The sequence below is a fragment of the Lytechinus pictus genome, chromosome 12 (genome assembly GCF_037042905.1).
Source record: "Lytechinus pictus isolate F3 Inbred chromosome 12, Lp3.0, whole genome shotgun sequence".
NCBI lineage: Eukaryota > Metazoa > Echinodermata > Echinoidea > Temnopleuroida > Toxopneustidae > Lytechinus > Lytechinus pictus.
Window position 1 is genome coordinate 25,064,186 of NC_087256.1, and position 26,216 is coordinate 25,090,401.

General features: G+C 36.7%; 1 protein-coding gene and 1 long non-coding RNA gene across 2 annotated transcripts in view; one reads left to right on the plus strand and one right to left on the minus strand.

The window, feature by feature from the left end:
* Window positions 1-2,660: 2,660 nt before the first annotated feature.
* On the minus strand, window positions 2,661-7,284 carry LOC135156182 (uncharacterized). The gene is made up of 3 exons (XR_010295325.1): window positions 7,062-7,284; window positions 3,625-3,728; window positions 2,661-3,049 (listed from the first exon to the last, which is right to left on the minus strand). It is a non-coding gene; the product is annotated as an uncharacterized LOC135156182 (long non-coding RNA).
* Window positions 7,285-9,376: 2,092 nt separating this feature from the next.
* Window positions 9,377-26,216, plus strand: part of LOC129272615 (poly [ADP-ribose] polymerase tankyrase-1-like) — a 35,795-nt gene continuing 18,955 nt past the window's right edge. The window contains exons 1-16 of the mRNA XM_064107196.1: window positions 9,377-9,422; window positions 10,343-10,567; window positions 11,133-11,341; window positions 12,154-12,248; window positions 12,778-12,915; window positions 14,598-14,713; window positions 16,204-16,325; window positions 17,975-18,066; window positions 18,803-18,881; window positions 20,609-20,780; window positions 21,986-22,068; window positions 22,973-23,124; window positions 23,845-24,010; window positions 24,366-24,585; window positions 25,107-25,216; window positions 25,939-26,061. Of these exons, the coding sequence (XP_063963266.1) occupies window positions 9,377-9,422; window positions 10,343-10,567; window positions 11,133-11,341; window positions 12,154-12,248; window positions 12,778-12,915; window positions 14,598-14,713; window positions 16,204-16,325; window positions 17,975-18,066; window positions 18,803-18,881; window positions 20,609-20,780; window positions 21,986-22,068; window positions 22,973-23,124; window positions 23,845-24,010; window positions 24,366-24,585; window positions 25,107-25,216; window positions 25,939-26,061 (2,148 nt within the window). The remainder of the gene's footprint in view (window positions 9,423-10,342; window positions 10,568-11,132; window positions 11,342-12,153; window positions 12,249-12,777; window positions 12,916-14,597; window positions 14,714-16,203; window positions 16,326-17,974; window positions 18,067-18,802; window positions 18,882-20,608; window positions 20,781-21,985; window positions 22,069-22,972; window positions 23,125-23,844; window positions 24,011-24,365; window positions 24,586-25,106; window positions 25,217-25,938; window positions 26,062-26,216) is intronic.

Below are 26,216 nucleotides of genomic sequence, written 5' to 3' on the forward strand. Positions count from 1 at the left end.
ATCAAGGATATCTTTACCCGTCCGGCGCGCGTCCGGAATCATGATGTAATTTGTCGCGCACGAAAATAATTGTTTTTCGTGGAGGGGTATGCGGCAAGTGCGATGCAAAGAAAATTGTTGGTAAATATAAAATAATTTTATCATATTCATAATTTTCATAATATTTGGAATAGCAGGTGTGAATTTTTCTTGATTGTATTTCCTCTAGTTGTCATTTTTAAAGCACTGAAATAAAGGTGTCCGGCAATAGGATACACTGCCATACCCCATGTCTGCGCACTCATTCACAGTGCATACGATTCGGGGATTTTGATAACAAAGGCTGCATTTTGAGGCCGTCACATGAAATGCCCTGAATTCATTATTTTTCCACCATTTTGAGTCAGATTTTTTTATGAATACCTGTCTAAAGTTATGTATTGCATGTGTAAAGTTCGTGCTCGTGGCGTATCTTCTTTTACTAGAATCGCGCAGATACGCGGGTGCGCAGACTTTGGAGACCGCGCAGACATGGGGGAACTGACCATAACTAGCATGACAAAGATTTATATTTAAGTAAACAAATTAAAGAATGATGGGGTGACCATAATTTGCGCACATTTAAGAAATTATCATGAAGTTGATTTTCAATCCAAAATTTCTCACACAGTCACACTCACAGTTCACACAAAATTAGTCAAAATCCACTCACACGTATTGCGAGGTTAGTATTTATTAGTATAGTGAGACCACCACATATCGACCACCTCTTTTGAAACCGACCACCTTGCGCGCATTAAAATGATTGCGTATTACAAACGATACGCGCGGGAGTGTAGGCGCAGTTTCCATAGGAACGGTAAGAATCGATTTTACGAGAGAAAAAGAAGGGAAAAGGGCAAAAATTTAGTAGAATTTATCAAAATTGTTTTGACAAGACCCGAACTCGCCCCGTTTCCGATAGGAAACGGCTTTAGAACAAATATCCGTCGTTAATCGTGGAATCATGCGCCGGAGCTCGCAGTGGAAGTAGTGAGACGATGATTTAGCATTTTGACATCATTGAACTGATTTGGAAGAGTCAAAATATTTCGCCACCGCGACAAAAATCGGCCGTAAACTTAGTGTATGGTGGGTGGTCGGTTTCAAAAGAAGGGTGCAAATGTTAAACCGTCGTATATGTTGTTCGCCGATATATACGCGAATTGAATTGGAGTTGCCGATCGCAACATGGGAATCTGATCTGCTCAATTTTCTGCACAAATGAGACGAAAACTGGGTAAGACTGATAAATATTTTCGCAGATATGATGCTTAGAAAATTAGGTGGTCGATAAGGGGTAGTTCCAACCATATACTAACTAATCTAACTGGTCAAAATCATAGGATGGGGGGTCGGGTGTCCGGACACTTAATATTTTTGAAGCCTTCTTTTTTGTCTTAAGATTACACTAAAAATATGAATTCAATAGTTGTAATCATCTTTTATTTTATTCTCTATAATATTTTCTAAAATTTTGTACTAAAATTTGATGAAACTTCGCTTGTAATTTTTTCCAAATGACTTTCTAAAATTGATCGTCCGGACACACAACTTTTCCGGACACACGACAACTGGGTATACTACTAATGGGGTGTTGCAAGAAACTTGCGATTGAACGCAAATCGAACGCAACTCCCAAAATTGAGCGTAAGTCCTCCGATTAAACGCAAATCTGCAATTGAACGCAAGTTACGTTCAATCCTGTTGCAAGAAGAAGTTGCGTTTGATCAATTGAACGTAGATCAAGCGCAAGCTTTGCGATTGATTGCAAATCGAACGTAACTTATGTGAGATTTTGGAGGACGCGCAAAATTTGCGTTCGATTTACGTTCAATCGATTGTCCATAGGCTTGTGTACTAAAAATTCTGCAAAAAAAATTTTTTTTGTATTTTGTTTTGAAAACTTGTGTAAATTATGCCATTTTCAATTTTCCATGGGTTTTTTTCAAGAAAAACTTGAAATAATGTTATTTTCAATCTTTATAGGCCTCTTCAGCAATTATGCCATTATTTTCACACAATTTCAGTACATTCTCTCCTAATATCATTTTAAAATGTGTCAATCATCAAAAATATTCTGCTCTTGTTATCAGAGGTCATGGAATATTCAAATTGTGATTTCTGAAATAATTTGTATGAAGAAATGTTGAAGAAATAATAACTCTCCATAGGCACAAAAGCCACTCTTTATTAAAACACTTCATGCACTGGCAAATGCTTATAAATATATCTGAGGGTTTGCAGTAAATACAACTCAGAATTTATTTTGCAAGAGCACTAAATTGCTTAAATGCTTTCATTCATACATATCATAATGAATAACATGCCCAATTAAGTTATTTTAGTTTGATTTTCAAATAAAACATACATTTCAGGAGATTGCTACACTTCAAAATCTGAAGCTCTCTTTAATCATAAGATTGCATCGTAGATATATATCACACTTGCATACAGGGATGAGGTCGAGGCTGATTCTTCCGAGTCATGAGGCAGCTTGAGAGAACTTCCCATAGATTCTGTACAGTGACTCGGACCAAGGCCAGCAAAATGTTGCCTCGAGGTCAGCATTGACTACATCCCTGCTTGGACTTGAAAAGATCCATTGATCTGTGCACAAAAAAAGAACACTGCTCAAGACATTCATTATTGATGGACCTTTTATTTTTATTTTTCAATGTTTCTTGCTCCCGAGGAATTACTTCTGAGATTCAGTTATATGAAATAAAATTTCATATCATCTACATCAAGTGTTTCACCACAGAATGTCTTGTTTGAAATTGACGTATCATGCAGAAGACCACAGTCCTTAAGGTTGGCATGAAGAATCCATAGAAGTCCAGTCAGGAAAGCCATAAGCGTCTCTGCTTGAAGGAACAAATCTGGTTTCCAGAAGCAGTCTAATTTGAGATGAATTTGGAGAGCTTCATGGAGTGAAGATTTTAAACAAGCAACGCCCTCATTCTGAAGTCCACTCTAAATGATCTTACTACAGACAGGAGCAGCTCTGAATTCAGTTCTGATAATCAACCTGTCCATAAAAAAATAATAATATAGGAAATAATGCAAGCCCATAACTATACATACATGTAGCTTGGGTTAGTTCAAATTTTGTCCTTTCAGTGCAAAAACGCCCTTAGCAAAACATTTTTGTGCACCCCATTGGTGCAGAAATGCCCCTATGCCTGCTGGTAAGGGCGTTGTTTGCACCGACATGATGATATGATAGAGGGAAAGTGGCTTACTCCTGAGACCATAGTAATTGGCAATTTGCCATGATGTAATCTAAAAAAGTGTGAACTGATTGTTTTTCCCCAAATAAATGAATCATGGAAATTAAAATATGCAATAAATTAAATCAATGAAAGCAAAATACACACTTTCATACAGTACACCTTGGATGAGCACAACAACCGCCCCCTCCCCTCCCCCCCCCCCCCATCAATGGGATGTCTTCATTGCTGAGAAGTCCAGTCAAGATAGAGATTTGTGTTTGCCTTTTTTTCATTTTGCATTATCCTTTGGTCAATGTGTACAGATTTCACCCCCATCCGCATTACAATCATGGTGAATTATTAATAATAATACAGTTTACATGTAACCTACCATTCAAGAGTTGATAAAATGAATCAATCAGCTGGTTGCAAGAACACACATGGTAGCAGACACAGTTATGGTGGTTCGGTTTATTCCAGACTTCCTTGTCATAACTGTAGTAAGCAATTAAAAGCAAAAAGCAAAGAGATAAAACATGTTCATGAAATTAATATACAAGTTAAGCTCAGTTGCCAGTGTGTTAATCATTATAGTAGTCCCAGGGTGTTTTGATTAAAGTCACTTCTGTCCTGGGGAGGGGTACTATGGTTCCTCAGCTATGGGCGGCGCAATAAAAAAATTATGAATCATACCTTTTGCTTTAATTTACTAAAAAAAGCTTGTAATAGAATGCTAAACTGTGGTGTACATATTCCTTTCTAGAGCATTCCTAACAACTTTACTTTAAAAAATCTGGTATAAAAAAAAATCCTTCCATGTTTTTTTTTAAATATTTTTTCTTAACTTCTTAAATGTATTTTTTTTTTTTTTTTTTTTTCAAGACAAAGTTCATCAGTGACATTAAATTACTATTGTCAATAAAAAAAATTACCCAATTAACTTTTTACATGTAATCATGTTTTTGTCTGACATGTACTTAAACAAACACAATGTTGCAAAATTTCCTGACCCTGTACCTGGGAATTGCAAATTTGGTCTCAAAAGTTGCGCGAGACTTGAAAGTAAAACGCCAGTCAGTGGTGCGGTAATAAAATTTTGAGTGGCAGATTTATTCTGAAAAATGTGAAGGGGGACCATATGCCCCCCCCCCCCCCCGAGTATTGTGCTTGATGTAAAAGGATGTAAAAAAAAAATCATGATTATGCATTCAATATTAATAAAATGATAATGATGCACCATATGAGACACCCTTTTACTGCAAGCACCTGGAAAAGCATTGTAATCATCCATTAAACAATTTAAAGTGAAAAAAAATCTGTCATCTATATAGCACCTCATGTGCTTGCATAAAAATCAAGTTAAGACTAGAGTCAGTTAAATAGTAGCCCGGGGGGGGGGGACTCACAAAATAATGCATATGGGGATGTGCCGCTGGAATGGGTCGCCTTTTTGGAAGAAATCCCTAAACATGGGGTATGATTTTATGCTGGAAAATCCCTAAACATGGCCCAATTTTTAGATACTGGCCTTAAACATGGGTCCATATTCTACTCTTGTCTTTGGTGCAAATACAAAATTACCTTACCTTTTGGGCGATAACTTTTTTCTTTTTTTTTTGCTTGTCAAGTTTTCCAGGCGAAAATGTGCCCCCCCCCCCTTGTGGAAATCCTGGATCCGCCCCTGTAATGAATCCCTAATAATGGGTACCTTTTTAGCCGAAATGACCTGTAAATATGGGTACGGGTTTCAAACCTTCAGCCGCACACCTTTGTCCAAACCAAATCTAAGTACCTTCCCCCCGGCATAGTAGACCTCCATATTGAATCTAAAAAATAGATTTATTTAGGCTTACATGTAGGCCCTATATCTTTTTATATTTATATGTGATGGATATTAAAAATGTGACTCATACGGCACATCATTACAAATCAACGACACAAATAGACTGTCCTTGCAAAGAACCTCTTGTGCAATCTCCCCGTAAGAAATTTTAAAAAGAGCCCCGGGCGGGCAACTCCCTGTTCAATGTTAAAACTTCCCAAAGAATGTGGCAGATGTGGCCAATAGGTTTAATAGCCAATAACATCTTTAAAAATAATTAATAATATAGGCCTACATGTAGACCCCCTATACCTTTGTTTGTTTTTTTTGGCCTGGCGAAAAATGTGGAGAACCCCCCCCCCCCCCTCCAAAAAATTAAAAATAAAGGAATAAATAAATAAAATAATATTAAATAAATCTAAACAATTCCTCCAAAGTCAAGACTAAAAAAGAGCAAAATTTTCATTCTATCCCAGGCCAGGCAAAGGAAAGTCATAAAAAGGGAGGTTAGACAGACTCTTAAAAAAGAGAGACTAATGGAGAGGATCTAATAATGGAAGTCTTTGATTTAAAGCCTAACGTTAGATTAAAAATCCTTTAAGTTAAAAACAAAAAATTGCTTTCTGTCGAGTGTTTCTCAAAAGTTGTGGCCATTCGACTGCATTGAATCCATTTACTGGATGGTTATTAGCCGTTGAAACTTATATAACTTAAAAATCATTTCAAATATGAACAATAATAATCTTTTAAGGACGTTCCACAGTTATATTTGTGCGCATTATGATCTGGGCATAGTTTACACTCTGCGCGCTGACGTCACAATGGATGAACAGGTATTAATTAGCTGCGGGTATGAGCTGATTTTTCTCGTCTTCTGCACTTTAACTGCAGATCCGATGCGTTATTTCATGAAGCTAAAAAATTGAATTATTCCATGGACCATTCAAAAAAATATTCTCTACAATTTCAAAATACTTTACTCTGCATCACGAATATATTAGCCCGAGTTTGAATAAATGGTAGAGTGGTTTTGATTTTTTCTTCACATAGATACTAAGCATTCGGCCCATTTTTGGTGTTTTAAAAAGCACATTTGCTCTAATAAAAATGCTGATAGTTTAAAAACAAGCACATGAACCCCTATTTTTTAACGTTTCTACCTCTTAGGTATACCTTCCTCTACAACTCTGCAAATTTTTGTGAAAATGACATGGATTTTGAATAAAGTGCAGCATTTATTGTACGTTTGTATTTTGTTACTGAAATTTTACATTTTTCAGATTGGGATTTTGTTATCTTTTACGCCATTTTTAAGAACTGACAGTGCTGTTAAACTTAAAATTGCAAACAAATAGCACTATTAATAGATTCTCCATTCTAACGATACAATTATTACTCTCTTGCGAAATTTGATGACTTTTTCATGTATTTTGAATGAGTAATGGAGGTTTAAACTCATTGTAGTAATCTTGGGCGGTCTAAAAATGCCAAATTCTTTTGAATGCGCAATTCTTAAGAACATCAATTTGGGTGAACTTTGAAGCTCTAGGCCTATAGCAAAAAATCAAGCACATGGACCTATGTTAATTTTTGCATATTTCGAATATTAAGGTTCTAAAGTATCTATGTGCAAAGTTTGGTGAAAATGACATGGATTTCACTTTAACTGTGGAACGTCCTTAAGGTCATTTTCGATGTTTCATACATAATTAGAGCCTACAAATTTACTTGCTTCAGGGTGATTTTTAACAGCACTGCACCGGGAATGTCCTGCCGTGTTGTTGGTACAACAGTGCATTACCGACACAAAAAGTCAAGTGTGGGACTGGGTTTAAACTGTGTGGTAAAAAAAAAATTTGAAGGTGAAATTTCGACTGGCGATAAAGATACATTTTCACATTTTACAAAATAATTTTTTCCCTGGCATAGGTCTAAAACATATAAATTCTCTGAAAACATACATAATGGAGAAAGAAAGCAGTGAAAAATGAATATTTTCTACTTACTCTCTTCCACAATCACGATTATTGCAAGGATTATTTTGCTTCATCAGCTAGTCTTGTGCTGCAGACCCTGTTTACAGCTGCAAATCGTCTGCAAATCAGCTGCAACTTGCGTTCAATCGCAAGCCTTTTTCTTGCAACGCAAATTGGCGATTGATTGCTAGTTGCAGTCGATCGGGATCGGCTGCAAAGTTGCAGTCGATTTGCAATCAATTGCAACGTAACTTTCTTGCAACACCCCATAAGTCTCATAGACATGATAGACACAGACAGTTTTTTAGTAAAGAAGTGCCCAAATATCGGACACTTAAGCGTATTAGACCAAAACAAAAAATACAATCATTGAATCAAATAAAAATCATGTTTATTTCCGTATTACAAATTATGTGGAATATTAATGTCATAAAAAAATAGAATTGAAAAAAATTATGGTGAACGGAAATTACTTAATACCAGAAGTTTGTTTTTTGCCAAAAATCGGACGCAGTTTCCAAATGTCGGACGCGCAGAGTTGTGCGCTGCGATCAATTTCGGCAATCTAAATCGCATTCTAGACCCCAAAATAATTGCTTAATTGTTGATAAAATAATTTCTTTTAGCTGTGCATATGCTGACTTTAATTAATTTTGATATAGAAATCGGTAAGTAATGATAATTAACCTACCAAACGTACCTCTTTCGGCTCTGAACATCAGTTTGTTTCTCTTGATTTTATTTATCTATAAACCTTTATACGCCTAATGCGTCTGAAGGGGTTAAAAATATGTTATTATAAATATGAAAAATGAGAGCTTTCTTACCAGACCGATCTCATGTAGATCCCTCGATCCATTCGCAGGGACTCGGTTTTATAATTATAAGGGGAGCAATAAAAAGCTCTCCTAGAACTTTTAAGGAGAGCGGTAGAGGAGCACTTCAAAAAGCTCTTCTTCAACATACAAGGGGAGCTTTTTGCCCAATTAACAAAATGGATGGAGGAAATGTATGTACTATAAAATTACAATCAAAGCAACCAAAGGAAGTATTTATAATTGTTTTACAATGTATTGTAATTAGATTGTGTGTTGTAAAACCTGTTTTAGTAAGGTTTTGACTTTGGCTAAAAGTTAAGTCACTGACAATTTTATTTTTATTTTTTTTTGTCAAATTTCGGGGGCTCTTTTTAAATGCTACTTTTTTGTATTTTGAGGAATACCTGTTCACTTATTAAGGAATTATTACTTTTTGTTTAATATTGTATGATTTTTAAAGTTATTTATCATGTTTAGAATCTTGGATGTGGGTGTGTGTGGATGGGTGGGTGTGTGTGGGTGTGTGCGTGTGTGTGTGACTGTGAGTTGGACTTGGATATAAATTAATTCAATATCTAATTTCTACTCCATTTATTCCAGTACAATAGTACCCTAGTCAGCCATGTACATGTAATAAAGGCCCCCTTACCCTAACTTTTCCTGAAGTTCTTTGAAAACGCAGATCTCCATGAAAATTTAATTTCTCTATGGGGGAGTCTAAATTTGGTGAGAATGTATTCATTAAGAACTTAAATATACATGACAATGAAGAAATCATCAAACTTTATTGGCAGTTTTGAATAATATTCCTGAAATGTAAACTCTGTCTGAAACAGAAAATCACCATCATTGAGGCCTTTACTGAGCGAATTGTCCCCCAGAGCTCTGGCAGAGAGACAGAGCTCCAACTGGCTAGCTAGTAAAAGCGCCAATGCGTGAGCCTGCCGCCGTCCTTGTAAAAAAGATGGAGCTTTGTTTGATGATTTATTGTCTGATATAATACCTCATCCCCTAGAAAAAGAAAACAAATGATTTTTTAGTTATAATTGATAAATTAGATAACTTATTTTGGAAGTTAATAAGCCGTTTTGAAAAGCAAAGCCGAATGACAACTCACCAATGCTAGGTTACTAGACTCTGGGATTTATTTCCTGTGTAATTCGAATTATTTTGTCACAGAATTGTGATATCTGTAGGGGAAACATGTGCATTCGAAATGGCACACGGTGGTAGTCATAATGGACCCCTATACATGCAACTCTTTCCCGACCGTTGCGTTGATTTTTTTTCCATACCTGGTACCATGTGTATGGAAATACGTGGTACAGAAAAAATAACGCAACTTCGGAATTTGAAACTGCACTACTCGCTACTTTTAAGGCTTATTCGTGATTTTGAGTGTGGATTTTGGATGGTTTTTAAATGGTAAGCGGAGCTCGAGCATATGGCACTAGTGGGCCGTTGAGTTGTTATCACTCGGCAATAATTTCGGGGGCGACATTCAGATTTTATGTCGCCCCCGAAAGCATGATTTTGGGTGATTTCGAGGGCTACTTTAGGCATTTTCGCGCAGGTCAGCTATCGCGAGGCGCGCTATTAATCGCGCTACCAAAAATGGATTAAGGCGCGCATGTAGCGCGCGATCGCTCTCGCGCGCCTTAAAATCGAGTCCCTGCATTCGTAAACACCACAAATACAATAGGCTTGACCCTTGAACCGCTTTGATGTGACATAGCTCCGATGAGCCATGTTACGAAGTGCCGTTTTGAAGAACAATTCATAGAGTAAAATTATTATTTATTAAATAAAATTTGAATATTGATTTCAAATATTTATTATTTTACGATAAGTATTTTTTTATGACAAACATTCAGGATCAACCAGGTTCTTCTTTGATCGTTCGCGTCATGTTTGTAATACAGCAGAGCGTATGAACGCACCAGCCAATGACTTTCATGTTACCTTTGTCAGTAAATGAATGGAAAATGGTAACAAGAACGTGATTGGCCGGCATGTCTGTACGCTCAGCTGTATTACAATTTACAAAAATGATGGCGAACGATCGAGGAAGAACCTGATCCTGAATGATTTTCATATAAATTCAGTATTTTGCACCATATATTTCGGGCAGGTAACTCTAAGGCAAAGAATAATTTCACCAAAACAAAAATGTAATTATTGAATTAGAATTATATTTTTGTTATGAAAGTTTTGAATATTGATGGCATAAAATATTGAAAAGATATGGTAAACAGAAATTAATTACTTACTACCAGAAGCTTATGTTTTCCCCAAAAAATGAGGACTGATGGGTGGGGAATGAAAGAGACGAAAATGAAAGGCAAGAATGAGGAAGATGAGATTGAGCAGAATCTTTTGTGATATATAAGAATAAAAAATGTGTGCGTACAAAATGTACCCTGTTACTTTAGCATTGGTGGGTGATCATGAATTTTATGTCATTTTTCTTCTTTTCCCTGTGTTTTCATGTAGGATTTGGACGTAAAGATGTAGTGGAACACCTCTTACAGAGTGGTGCTAACGTTCATTCCCGAGATGACGGAGGCTTGATACCGCTTCATAACGCATGCTCCTTTGGGCATGCAGAGGTCGTAGTGATCCTTCTGAGGAACGGTGGTGATGCCAATGCCAGGGATAACTGGAATTATACTCCTCTCCATGAAGCTGCAATTAAAGGGAAAATCGATGTGTGCATTGGTAAGTGTAATGGTGGTGATGATGATGACGGTAGTGATGATGAAGAAGATGATGGTGATTAAGGAGATGATAGTGATGATGATGATGTTTATGATAGAGAAGAAGATGATGATGATGATGATGATGTTGATGATAGAGAAGATGATGATGGTGAAGATGATGATGCGGATGATGGGGATGGTAGTGATGAAGATGATGATGATTATTATGATGGTGGTGGTGGTGGTAGTGATGAAGATGATAGTTCTGGCAATGAGGATGCTGTTGTTGATGATGAAGATGATGGTGCTGATAATGATTGATGGTAATGATGATGATGATGGTCGTGATGAATATGTTGTTGAGGATGATGATGATGTCAATGATAATAATCATAATAGTGTTGACTGAAGTAATAATAAAGATGCATTCTTAGAGAACCTTATTTACATGGACTATCCATCTTCAACTTTTAAAGAAATTTTTAAAAATGAAACAAAATCAACATATTAAAAAAAAAAGTGTAATTCATTCCATCCCCTTCTTCCCCAAACTTACTACCTTTTACTATTATCGCCTTGATCAGTTTTGCTACAGCACGGTGCTGATCCCAATATACGCAACACCGACGGGAAGACACCTTTAGATTTAGCTGATCCTCCAGCGAGGGCTGTATTAACAGGAGACTATAAGAAAGATGAGCTTTTAGAAGCAGCGCGAAGTGGAAACGAAGACAAGCTGATGTCTCTGTTGACACCTTTGAATGTTAACTGCCATGCGTGTGATGGGAGGAGGGTAAGTGATTATGATCAGTGATATCACATAACTTGTTCTAATCAATCCTGAGCTTTTGTTTGTTTTTAATGGGTATTCCAGGCTTAAAATAAAATGATTTGACTTATATCCTGTAATGTGAGAGATCGATTTTTAGCTTTGATTAGATGAAAATGCTTGTATGAATGTTTGACATGGATATGTCGTGACCATTAGGCTTTCTATTTAACTGAATTTGCCTTACACTTTGAGTAAAATATGGCCAGTATAGATTGTTGTATGAAAAGTTCACTCTGATGAAATACATGTAGGTTTAAGAAAAAGCAGAAAAAAAATATTGGTGGTTTGATAAAAAACCCTTCAAAGAATAGTGGATTCATGAATTTTTAAATTTTTGCTTTGTGACGTCACAAACGAGCAGCTTCTCCATCTGTCCTGTGAATATAAATTCCACAAATTGCCATTTTCTCAAAAAATTTAAAGTGCTTTTATTTGTGCGGTGTATATATCATCAGACACATCATTTCATGCCCCTTTCTATAAGAAATATATTTTTATTGATCATGTTCCTAATAAAATGCCCATCATGTCACAAAATGAAAATTTAACAATCCACAACTCTCTTTATTCTTTGTGGATTTTCATCAATTCTTCACAAATATTTTTCTCAATTTTTTCTGCTTTTAAAGAAACCAACTTATTGCCAGGGTTAAGTTCTCCTTAAAAAAAGATATGTGATCATAAAAAAAAATAATAGTGGGTTCAAGATTGAATTTCTTGTGTTTTGTTTGTGATTTACTAAAAACCGAGACTCTGTATTTTTATCTTGACAGTCAACACCTTTGCATCTTGCCGCTGGCTATAACAGGATCTCCATAGTTCAGATGTTACTACAACAGGGTGCTGATGTACATGCCAAAGACAAAGGGTGAGTTAATCTATGATTTTGATAAGGCATTAAGGGTGACGTGAAGTCATCTTGTTAGTTTCAAATTCAATCTTTCTTTTTTTCTACTTGAAGAGTGACATCGTTTCAAACTGATGATATATTTCCCGCAGTTTCAACTTAGAGAAATTTCACCATTGAATGTATTTGATTCAACTTCAATTCATTTTTTGTTTTGCGTGAACATGTGTTTGAAAATCCACAATGTAAAGTTCTATAAAATATCTACCAATAATATAGTCACTGTATGAATCATAATCATCATCATCATTGTCATCATCACCCTCATCATCATCATCATCATTGTCATCATCACCCTCATCATCATCAACATCATCATCATTGTCATCATTATCATCATCATTCATCAACATCATCATCATCATCATTGTTGTCATCATCTTTATCATCATTATCATCATTGTTGTCATCATCATCTTTAACCTCCTCCTCCTCATCCGTCCATCCATCCCGTCCTTCATTGATTTCAACCTTCATATTGTTGTTTCAGGGGTTTGGTTCCCTTACACAATGCCTGTTCCTACGGCCACTTTGAAGTGACCCAGCTGTTGATCAAGCATGGTGCCAGTGTGAATGCGGTAGACCTGTGGCAGTTCAGCCCTCTCCATGAAGCAGCTTCAAAATCAAGGTACGTGTACTCCTGAAGCCATGTCGGGGTAGTGTTTTATAAAGCATGCCAGTTATTTTCACTGACTAATTGGATCTGAGCCAATCGCATACAATCATTTGAGTAGCGTATAACAGTGGCAGTCATAATTACACAGGGATGCCACTTTTCCGTCTTTATACGGAATTCCGGCTTTTTCCCTGCTATCTGCCTTATTTCCGACTTTTCCTGTTTTCTGTGTATTAAAAAACCGGAAAGTCCTCCTTTCCCCCCTCTCTCTCATGCATGTCGATTGACCGAGTGAGAGATTTCCCTGAGATATTTGCTATTATTATAAACGCGCGCACTACCCACTACGTTCATTGAGTTATGCTTTTATCGAGGCTTTTCGATTAGAATAAATCCTGGCCAATCAATGCGAGCGACAAGTTCCGAACGCACGCACATAGACAAGCGCAAAGCAGCGGCACGAATCGTGGTATAATAGCGACTGGTAAATACGTCTGTAAAGATGATGACGTCATCCAAGATGGCAACTTACGATGACCAATGAAGGAATCGTGGATGACTAAGTTTTGATCATCATTTGAAAGGAATTAGCGGTAACTGCGGTCTACGGTACGATGTTTCTAAATTTTATATATTTTCTCGTAAGTTTGGATGTAATTTTTTTTTTTATAATGTGACATTTTATGTACCAAAAACGATCCGAAAATTGGGTTTCCGCCGAATGTTAGATCTAATGTTACTGCTGCATGCTGATACGGAACCCAGGGAGCTCCGGCCCGGAAAGCGGGCCGGAGCTCCCTGGGTTAGCTGATACGTTGTCTTCATGTACGGGCCAACAACTTTTTAGTCTATGTATTGGTGAGTGGAGCCAACACGGTTCAGCTGAACAACCAAAATACAGAGACTGAAGCTTTTGGTCTAGCGTTCTATGAGAAACACACAACAACTAACTACCGTCAGTTTTTCAAACCTAATTGACTTCAAAGTCATCGATCACAAGGTAAGAAGCCACTTGGTCCTCCCCCCCTCCCCTAAATTTGAGGTGGGGGCGGACCCCCCCTCCTAGTTTTTTTTTTTTTTTTTGGCTTGTCCAATTTTTTTACCTGTGTCCATCCCAAAATCTAAGGTGGACCCCCCCTAATTTTTTTTCTTTCTTGGACACTGTCCCGGCCCGCGATAAGTTTCAGTATTTTTGGAGGACATCTAGTGGCATCCCTGATTACAGACTATTTTTCATGAAATCTTCCTGAGATATGGTCTGACAATGCTGAAATTTTCATGATGCTCAAACATGGCAAGACAAATTGCCCGATGTACATGTTAATAAACATGTTATAGCCATAAAATACTGCATGATCTGTTGTGATCCGATTTTCAGAGAAATTTTAACAGACTTTGATATGAACGGTACAACCTATAACATCGTGCAGTCAATGATTTTAATACTGATGTTTAACTACCAGTCCATATTGGCTTTTGGTAACACATTGTGGTCTCGGGATGTTAGTGAAAAAAAAGGCTGGGACGGGCAGAGAGAATCTCCTGAGCCGGGCCAAATGTGCAGCCACTTTGGTTCCGCATTTGGCCTTTCTTTCATTGTACATGGGGTCTATGTCTAGGTCAATGCTCAAAGTTCCTATTCACAGTGTTAATTGTCCTGATTGCTTTGTTTCTCCACTGATTGTGTATGACAGGGTTGAGGTTTGTTCCTTCTTGATGAGCAAAGGAGCTGATCCATTCCTGATGAACTGCCATTCCAAGAGTGCTGTTGATGCCGCTCCTACTAGAGAACTCAAAGACACTCTACAATGTAAGTCATGCTTACTCACAGAAGTTTCACAGAGAGTTTAAGTCTGACTAAAAGTCTTGCTCAAGTGCTTAAAGGAAAATGAAACCTTTGGAACAAGAAAGCTTATGTAAAAACACAAAAATCAAAGAAACATATCAATGACAGTTTTATAAAAATCAGACAAATAATGAGAAAGTTATGAGCATTTGAATATTGCGATCACTAATGCTATGGGGATCCTCCCATTGGCAATGTGACGAAGATGTGTGATGTCACTTGTGAACAACTCTCCCATTTTGTATATATTTCACGTAATCTGCCTCTTCTATCACATTTATCAGTAGATTATGTATTCTTTCTATAGAAGAGCATGTAATATATATATCCAAAGAATACATTATGGTTAAAGGGTTTGTATCACCATATGAAAGAGCAAAAAGATACATTTTTGGGATATTTTAGAGTCCATCAAAGGGAAAGTTGTTCACATGTGACATCACACATCCTTGTCGCATTGCCAATAGCATTAGTGATTGCAATATTCAAATGCTCATAACTTTCTCATTATTTGTCCGATTTTTCTCAAACTTTCTTTGTTTTTATTCTTTGATTTTTCTGTTTCCACACAAACCCACTTGTTCCAAAGGTTTAATTCCTCTTTAAGTGCACATGATATCAAACATGCAAGATCATTGAACAGTATGCGGAAGAGCTCATTCCGTGACCATGATCTGACTTCGCACAACTGGACATTGAAGTGCAATTTTTAGTCACTCTTAAATCTGTGTGAAACACCCCCACAGACCCATTGCACAAATCACATTGATTTATGATCATATTTGTTTGATTGTAACATTTGATTGCATTGTTCATTACATACAATCATTTCAAATCAACTGTTTGATTAATCTCTGCTTTCTTTTTCAAACAAATCTCATATATGAAAACTGCCATGTTTAAGGTGAAGTCCTTCCTTTCCACAATACAGAAAATGGAAAAATGTAAACAGAATTTGGTGAAGGCACCTTACTTTTGTATCTTATCAAAACTTGTATAATTGTATCGTCATGGGTTTTAATAGAAATGCTGTAGTTTACAGATTTGTTAGGAAACCTACTTTTCGGAGACAGACAAAAAAGAGTTTGAGTTTTAAAAAATACAGCTAAAACACTTAAAACTAAATACTATTAAAAAAATTCATGCGGTAGTCAAAAATCTGGGTCAAACTATATAGCGTTTTCTCAAAAGAATATGTAGAAAATGCTGATTTTTTTTGTGCAAGCATTATTGCTCTAAATGATATACCATCAACCATCTAGGTTAATGTAAAACTGGGTATGTGGCAACATCTAGACATGATAAAGTGAATAATGTTTGCAGGTATTTCTGCATCTGAATGTGCAGTGATTTAAATTCTGATATGAAAATAAATCTTTTAACTTAAGAATAGTTAATTATCGCCAGGTTGTGTATAAAGTTTGTACTGATCCCACTTTTCTTTATTCGTTCAGATGAGTTTCGAGGACACCAAGTGCTCGAAGCATGTAGGCAGGCTGATCTGGCCAAGGTTAAGAAGCAATTAACTGCTGACGTGGTCAACTTCATGCATCCGCACACTATGGACCGTCCTTTGGTAAGTTAAGTAGTTGTGTGTAAACACGTTGGCCCGTATTCTGAAGTCGGGTTTAACTTAAACTCAGGTTTAAAGTTGTGGTTTAAGTATGTATAGCCAATTGTTACATAAATCACTAACAGTAGAGATACCATATTTCACCTCATTTGGCTCACAAATCATTCATTATTGTCCAGTTGCAGAAAGAGCTGCTATCAAATGCAACTAAAATAATCTTGCGCAACTTGATTTTCAGCCAATGAAGCACCAGTATTCGGGACTTGCGCTTGATATTTTGACTTGCGTGTAAACGCAACTCTTTCTGCAACAGGCCCCTGGAAGTATAATAGATGATTTTCTTTACCATCCATGAATCAAGAAAGAGCACAGTAAACGTAAGAAACGTACAACTTATTAAACATTTTGACACGTTTGGCTCCCTATAATTTTAGCACAGAGTTAGACCATGGTCTAAGTTAAACCTGACTTCAGAATACGGGCCTTTAGGTGCATCAATAATCATAAGTTATTTTGCTCCTTTGTTAATAACAACAACAGTTGCTGCTCCTTCTGCTGCATTCATGAATATTCTGGGTAGGTTTCAGTGTCATGTGGAAATCAGCTGACCCTTTTATAAGGCCGAGCTCACAGGCCACAACACATCTATATCTCTGGCAACAATGCCATTTTGTGCTCATAATAACAGTCTCGGTTTGGGATATCTGGTGTGTTTACGGTTTTAGAGAATGCACTTGTTTTGAGTTTAATTCACATGACATGTTGCATGTTGGAAAATGTCATGTCTGTTGTGGAACATCATGTCTGTTATGCTTATTAAACAAGGGCATTCTCTATAACTGTTCAATCATTTTTTTAAAAACTCATTGAGTATGTAACTGAATGTTAAATACCCTGATAAACTCATAAGAACTGGTTAGTACTGTAAGTGTGATGCATTGAAAACTGTTCGAATGTTACAAATATGATAAAGTAGTAATCCAGTAATCTATATTTTACGGTTCGAAATAGAAATCAGAAATAGAAATCCTCCAAATATTCATTTTGCCCAATAGCTGGCTGTCTAGGCAGCCACTTAGCAGCCCCAGATTGATGTTGCTCTATCCAACCGAGCCAACGCACCGGTCCGTTACGCTGAAATTACACATATGAATTTGCTGCACTGGCTCCCTATCAAAAATCGGATTATCTTTAAGATTTTGTTGCTTGCTTTTCATAGTATTCTTGGATCAGCACCACAATACAGTCTTTCATTTATCTAATATAATTACTACAGACCAAGTAGGTCTTTGCGCTCATCCACTTCTGGCTACCTTGTTATTTCAAAAGTTTCAAAAACTTGGGGGAAAGATCATTTGCTTTTGCATGCCCCACTTTGTGGAATAGCCTTCCTGAAGACTTAAAAAATGTACCTCTATCGAGACTTTAATAAATCTTCTAAAAACTTTTTTATTTAACTCTTAGCTCTTTATGCGCCTTGAGCACTCTACATTCATGCTACAGAATGACGTACAGTTGTGAATCATGAGTTATCATAAAATTCATAGATATGTTCATCTGCTTTCTATCATTCTACTCTGAGAAATCCTGTGATGGTCCTTCAGATATTTTCATGTCATAGACTGTTCATCTTTCTATATTATCTGTGACAGCATTGCGCATCTGGATCAGTGTTTCCCAAACGCAGGCAGGTCGTCGACCTCCTCATCAGGAAAGGAGCCAATCTTCTTGATAAGAATAGCGAGTGAGTCTATTATCATTTCATGCTGCTATTTATGTTTGCCCTCCTAGTCTATGACCTTTTTGCATAAAGTATACAATCAATTCTACAGTTGACTTTGATTTTATGTCTATGAAAAACCATGCACAAAAAATTGGAATGAAGTCTGTGAATATTGATTGTATCTGATAAATGTTACACAGCCCGAAGATATTCATTCTATAACACCTGATTTGCGGATTTGATGTATATTGTTTTGAAATTATTGAAAAATCAATAAATACATTTAAAAGTTTGTACATAGTACAAATTTGATGATTTATTGCATTGACCAAAATAAACAGTTCATAGATTTCTTCTACGATGCCAAATTTTATAGAAAAAATTGATGGTACCAGTTGTACGATCAGTATCTTTTTTTTTTGTAATGGGACCCACGAAATATGATTCTTTTTTCGCTAGTAATTTTAGACCATATTTTCATTATTGTTAAGATGTAATGAGTCAATATAGATCATATATTTCATATGTATGGGAGAATGATTTGGTCAAAGGTCAAATGTGTGTTAATGTTTTGTTCAAGGATCCTATGATTTAATAACCTCTGTACAAATTGAGCTCTATATTACTATCGTTAAACTTGTTTTACGATTAAGGGAAAATCATATGGGATTAAAAAGAGGGAGTTGTAAAGCGAACATGTAAGTATGTTATTTGGTGAATAATGATTTTCTGTGTTCTTTTTGTACTTTTTGTATAGTGGTTTATCACCTCTTCACACGGCAACCACAAAATCCCACCTTGATGTAATGGAAATCTTACTAAAGCACGATGCTAAGGTGAGTTCTATTGACGATACCAATTTTGGTAGCATGATATTTACATTATATTGGATGGCTCAGAATAGAATACCAGAAATACTCTAAGAGTTTGGGGAAATTTTCCAAGAGTCACAGATGAGTGGAATATTGGCTCCAACGAGTGGAATATTTCTGGTATTTCATGGAATAAAGCCATCCAATATAATTATTATCATCTATCCCATTCCCCCCCCAAAAAAAAGAGGGAGCAATTTAATTTAGCAAGCCATATCACTTATTACATTATGCCATTATCACTTCATAAGATCAAATTTGGTTGTTGACATGCGACTTGCATGTAGTTCATTATGAAGTCATTGAGCGTAGTTGTGCTCTTGCGGCTGCGCATCTCATTGCTTTCATTGGTTACGCATTGTATATTATACGCATTCGTGCACGCGCCCTAAACTGCACTGTTGAATATGCTCTCATATTCAATAGCAAATTTTGTACAGGAGCCTATGGGATATTCGTCGGATTTCAGTCCTTTTTAGGGATACGCTCTGATACTGCACGGGCAATTTATGCAGACCAAAATATGTGTTTTTAATGCATCGCTAAAACACTCTATATAGATGATAATGGATGATATTGGAGGTTGTACCTTCAAAACATGTTCATAATGCTTGATATTTTCATGCCTCTGCACGCCTTTGATAGTTACCAGAGGCATTATATTTGTGGATGTCCATCTATTGATCCTGTTTTAGTTCGTATTAATTTTCAACAACTGGTTGACTGGTAAAGAGGCTTCATGTTTATGTATCGTAGTGCTAGTGATCCAACTAATTTGAGGGATTAAAGGTAACAGAGGTTATCGCATAATTGAAAATTGCATATTAATGCAATATCTAAAGAATCATTTGAGAGACTAACTCCAAGCTTAGTTATTTTATGAATATTGGAGTGACGATCTGACAAGGTATTCAAAGCATATGATTTTATTTTTGTGAAATTAGTTATAATTTCAGATCCATTAATAGTGGAAGCAAAAAATTAGAATTTGTGCAGTCAAGAATCTAACTAGTTTTGATGTTTATATCAGAACTAAATATAGAAGGAAATTTCAACCTATTAGAATACAATTCAGGGTGCCGTTTCATAAAGATGTTCGTAAGTTAAGAGCGACTTTAAGAATGACTGGTGAACCTTTCTTACGCGCTTAACCATCGCCAATGAATATACCATTTTCCACAAGGAAGGATCACCAGTCGTTCTTAAAGTCGCTCTTAACTTACGAACAGCTTTATGAAACACCCACCAGTAACATTTTAAAGATTAGTGCAATGTGATGGCCATGCTACATAGCATGTTTGATTATGCGTGAATTATACTAGTAATATATTTTGATTTTCTGTATTTTCCATATTTCATTTTTATATTTTTTGTATATACTGTGATTTGATTGTTGTATATGTACAGGGCTCTATTGAAAACAAGTTTTTATATGAACAGGTGGCTGTTTCATAAAGCTGTTGGTAAGTTAATAACGACTTTAAGAATGACTGGTGATTCTTTCTTGTGGTAAATGATGTTCACCATAATATGTTCATTGGTGATTATCTAGCACGTAAGAAAGGTTCACCAGTCGTTCTTAAAAGTCGCTCTAAACTTACAAACAGCTTTAGGAAACACCCACCTGGCCTCCCTGTCATAAGAAAATCAAAATGAATAAATATGATTTTCTGAAAATGTTGTTTATTTAGGTGAACTCAACGGATAACCTCGGTCAGACACCTCTCCATCATGCTGCTCGGGATGATTTGACCGAAGCCTGCAAACTACTCTTATCCTACGGGGCCGATACTGGTGCATTGTGCAGGCAGGGACTTTCCCCGAGTCAGCTGGCTTCAGAAAATATTCAAAAGATTCTGCAAGGTATGTCCAAAATGGTCTCCTCAAATCTGCTGTCATGATCAATTAGTTTCTCTCACATTTGACATTTTAAGGCACAGGTTTTGGTCCCTTTGATGCAATGAGGAGGTATTCTGTTAAACTTTAAGTAATGAATAATGAAGTGCAGCACTTCATTATTCCAGGTTTATGTATTTTTTGTTCTGTTAGGCAACGTTTAGGCAAGTATTCACTCAATCTCATGAGCATAATATAGATGTTGAAAGAGGAACCAACATTAAGCAAGTAGACAGTGGCATCAAGAACAAATTCCAGTGGAAGTGGTTGGAGAACAAAGATAATAGTGGAACGTTTCTCTCGGATTATTTTTCATGAATTTATTGTAAGTTGAGGCTCTGCAACATAAAAAAATGCCCAAAACTTGAGCTAAATTTTTGGGAAAATGATCCCTAAAATAGGCTCAGATTGCATCAGAGACCATTTAGAACCCCAGAGCTGGACCCCGGCCGAATGGGACTTCGCGCTTTGCGCTCGTCATGTGCGCTTCCCTTCCAAAAAAAGTTCAGGCCCTGGGACCATTTGCCACTGGCATCCCTGACTCATTCTTAAGAGCCAAATATAGATGTAATTGGCTGCGAGTGCAATTCGATTGGTGTTAAGAAGCTGGTGGGTTGGCAATGTTTTCAACATTGTGATTAAGTTATCATGTAAGCTTTCACTATATATACTGTTCTGCTTTCACAAAAGGAAGCAAGGTCGTATCGGTGAAATTTCTTTTAAGAGCTACTAAAGGTGTATGTAGTCTACTTAGATGCCAAATAGGATATGAACGTCAATGTGATTAGATTGGCACGTGTGCACCAATAAACGGTTGCCTGGCCAGGATACTCCCCAGGGAGTAGAGATGGTGCACTTTATGTGTGGAACAGTGATGGGTCCTATGGATCCTATTGCATATATATGTAACTATTAGTATTATTGTTATAGCATGGTGGTTAACTAGTCATATCTTCTAGCAGGTGTAGCATCTTTTCTAAGAAGTTTGACGTGGAAGAAGGAATAAATTTGTAAAGTGCAAACACATCTAAAATCCAAGTTGGGGTGAATATGTAACTCGCTTTCCCTTTGTCAAAGTGGGGCAGTATAGATTTGAAGTTTATGGTGAATAAGATCTTCTCTTTTTACCCTGAATTTGCATCTTGCTGTCTGTTCATTCATTTCCTATTCAGCTGAGGATCAGAGGATGTCGATGACAGATGAAACTATGCAATTCTTAGAAGCTGCCAAAGCTGGTGATTTAGATAAAATGAAGGTAAAACTCATTGAAAAAAATCATTTCATAACCACTCTTGGACAATTTTGTGTTTTCAACAAATTCTGGCTGGCATGTTTGGTGGTGCTGTTGTACTTAAATCGACCATCAATTGACAAATCATGGGGAAATCAAGGCTAATCTCAAAACAGAGAAGGGATTCAGTCTTTCACTCGGCTGCATGCCTGGGGGTGTTATGTCATAGACGCCTGCATGTCTGGGAGGTCTAATACAGGAGAGCGATAGTTAGTAGACTAACCAACCAGAAGAAAACTGCACGTTTTCACTTTGAGACATAACTTCACAGAGGTTATTTATTTTGGTTTAGCAATCAACAGACCTGCTAACGATCACGAGTTTGGTCAAAGTCGTGCTGTCAGAACTTTCATCGCATTAGTCCGACGGGCTCTCATGACGGATGGATTATATTATGCGAGTCAATTGGCCTTTTGCAAATTTCGTATTGATTCAATTTCCCCATGATTTGTCAATTGAAGGTCGCTTTAAGTGTTCTGTCAATTTGCATTACATTGCAACATATAATCTAAAGCAAGATTATTCATTATGAGGAGAAAGCAGCATTAGAGGGGAGTAGATTCTGTGTGATGGGTCATGTAAAGAAATTTGTTGAATTTCCCTAATAATGAATAATACATAAAATAATAATAAAAATAATTCTCAATTTTTATGTAGCGCAAGTTATAGTTAAGTCTCTTAGCGCTCTAATGCAAACAAAATGAAAAAGTTACAGTTTTTTTATTCTGTTGTTTTTGTAATTCCTATTTTCTTGAATTTCTATGTTTTATTTTATTTCTTAAATGCCTAATACATGGATAATGTTTCATTCCTATGTTCTCGAAGAAATTTTTTAATTTGATTTTTTAATGCAATTTTTTTTTTTTAGACCATGGTGGATAGCAGTAAACATCTCGTCAATTGCTGTGATAAAGAAGGCAGACATTCAACTCCACTTCATTTTGCAGCGGGCTATAACAGGGTAGCAGTCGTCGAGTATCTCCTTGGTAATGGTGCTTACGTTCATGCAAAAGACAAAGGGTAGGTAGATCCTTTGTTAAATTAAGCTTACCATAAAGGTAAACGAAAGTAGTTGCAGCATATAATTATTTCTTGAGAGGGTCTTTATAATCAAGGTTAAATGCTAGCATATTATCAAAGATCTAGTTCTGGTATATTGAAATACACTTGCCTTTATGAAATCATGAAATCTTAGCTGAAAACTGATAATTCTGTTGATCACTAACACAAAATGGCATATGTGGGACAGTGTATTCATATTTGCAAAAATACCTGACTTACTTTGAAATTCTGTGCTTATTTTGCTCATTTCTCAGCAATTACACATTTTTTTCAGAGCCAATTGGCACATATTTTTTATTTCTACGTACAAAAACTTGAGTGGTAATTTTTTTGGATTCTGTTCAAGCTCATTTTGAGATCGTTGCCACAACTGGTATTTATCTTTAATATTATCATATTGCAAATCATGTACAGAAGTATGCAATCAGTTGTGAATATTCTGCATATTTTGCATATTTCTCTATGTTACATCGCCTCCCCTTGCCTTGATTGTCAAATACAACTTACTTTCAATTCAATTCCATTCACCTAAACATTTATTTTCTTTAATTTTTCACAAAATATTTTTCAATATGAATTATACAAAATTATATATGTATGCACATATGGGTTCTTGTGTTGCCCTGCGATCATGCTCGGAATGTTATGAAACATGCATGATTTATTTTTGTCTCACAGTGGCCTGGTACCTCTGCATAATGCCTGTTCGTTTGGGCATTATGAGGTCACCGAGCTACTCCTGAAGAGAGGTGCCCTCGTCAACGCCGCTGACCTATGGAAGTTTACTCCTCTTCACGAAGCCGCTGCCAAGGGAAAATATGACATCTGCAAACTTCTCCTTCAGGTTAGATACGTTATTGTGTTTTACCAGTCTTTGACAAAAATTGATATGATAACTCTTGGAAGCAGGCCATCTTTCTCAAAAGTTATATTCATTACCCCCCCCCCCAAAAAAAAGGAGAAGATATTACATGCTCAAAAAATAAGTGATTTCCATTTCTGAGACAGTCATTTGGCAGGAATGTACCTCATCTGATCTCTCTGCCTGTCTCCACTTCTTTTCACAGGAGGAGGAGAAGGATAATTTTATCAAAAGATAATGATGATAGTAATGGTAGATGATGGTGATTATTTTATTTTAACGACAACAATGATTTCTATTGACATTTCCACGGTATTGGTTTCATCTTGTATTGCAGCATGGGGCCGATGTGAACAAGAAGAACCGTGATGGTCATACCCCACTCAACCTGGTAAAGGATAGCGATCAGGATATCCAAGATTTACTCAAGGGTGATGCCGCCCTCTTGGATGCCGCAAAGAAAGGTTGCTTAGCAAGGGTTCAGAAGCTGGTCTCGTCAGACAATATCAACTGTAGGGATTCTCAAGGAAGGAATTCTACGCCGTTACACCTTGCCGGTGAGTTCTTTAAGCAATTGTCTTTTGTGAGGTGATGATGTAGATTCAATGCAAATATTTGGTTGAGAGTTTGCTCGTAATCAGGGGAGTGTTTCATGGAGATTTTCACTGACAGAGGTTGTGAACTAAATGGAAATTCTGGCATCTGATTAGCTGAGAGCAAATTAGTCGATGAAAGTCACTGAAGAAAGCTTTTCATGTAACTCTCCCAAGGCATTTGTTTTCTGCACATTATTTTTGTTATGCTTGATAGTGACTGGTGGTTCTAAGGAAGAGGACCATGATGGGTGATCGTCTTAAATAGCCCTAAGCCTAGGATGACTACCAAATGAAAACAGATCCACAGCTTTACTTTACTACACATTCCATAGAGACCTTACATGGGCAAATTATTATGATGATGATAATGATGATGATGGTGGTGGTGGTGATGAATATGATGGAGATGTTTATGATAATGAAGGTCATGATGATGATGATGATAGCAATTACCATATGTATTACCCTTTTTTCTCTTTTAGCTGGTTATAACAATGTTGAGGTAGCTGAATATTTATTAGAGCATGGTGCTGACGTCAATGCTAGAGATAAAGGTGGCCTTATCCCTCTTCACAATGCATCATCATACGGGGTAAGTCTAGTTTCTGACATCCATTTGATTACATTGATTTACTGACTGACTTAGGTGCATAGGACGGTGTGTCCCTTCGCTCTCCTACGGGTGATCCTTTTCCATTCAGTTCTACCCTGGGCTAGGTCTTCAGCATCCAGTAGAGGGAGTCCCACATCACGTCTGACTTGGTCCCTCCATCTGAAAGGGGGACGTCCTGGTGGACTCCTCTTTTCAAAGTCATTTCTGTAAGCCTGAACTGGAAAGCGGTTTTGTGACATACGGCATATGTGCCCTAACCACCTTAGGCGTTTTTTTTTAGCTTCCTCACATATTGTGTTTGTGATATGTAATATCCTCCTGAAGTTCGCATTTCTGACTTTGTCCAATAAATGGACACCTAATGTGGTGATTACAATGTACATTATTAACATGATGAAAACATTCCCCTTGAGCGCAGTACCCCCTCCCATCGGCTTCTGAAAAAATTCCCCAGGAGGGCCAGTCTCCCTGGAACATGACTTGCCCAAATTACGGCTTCCCATTCACTGGTGGAGAAAAGAAATTTTGATATTGATGTTGACAAGTGTCGTTTGAAATCATCTGAAAAATTCTCCAACTTTTATACATCTTGTTATAATGAAGAATTTGGCTTGAATTAAACTATGGAAATGCAGATTAAACTATGGAAAGGCAAACATGTGACTTTGAGTTAAAACTCAGAATTCTTATTTCATGCATAGCACCTGGATATAGCAGCCTTATTGATCAAGCATAAAACCTGTGTGAATGCCGTTGATCGATGGAACTTTACTCCGCTTCATGAAGCTGCTCAGAAAGGCAGGACCCAGCTTTGTGCTCTGCTGGTAAGTGACATTGATTTGTTGTATCGAGATTTGAGCAGTCTCATTTTCTCTGAACATTATGATATCTTGTCAAAATCACATTTACTGGAACTACTAATTATTGACCGAAATCCTTCTTTTAAGCCAATATTTTTAAATAACTAGTGGACATTTTA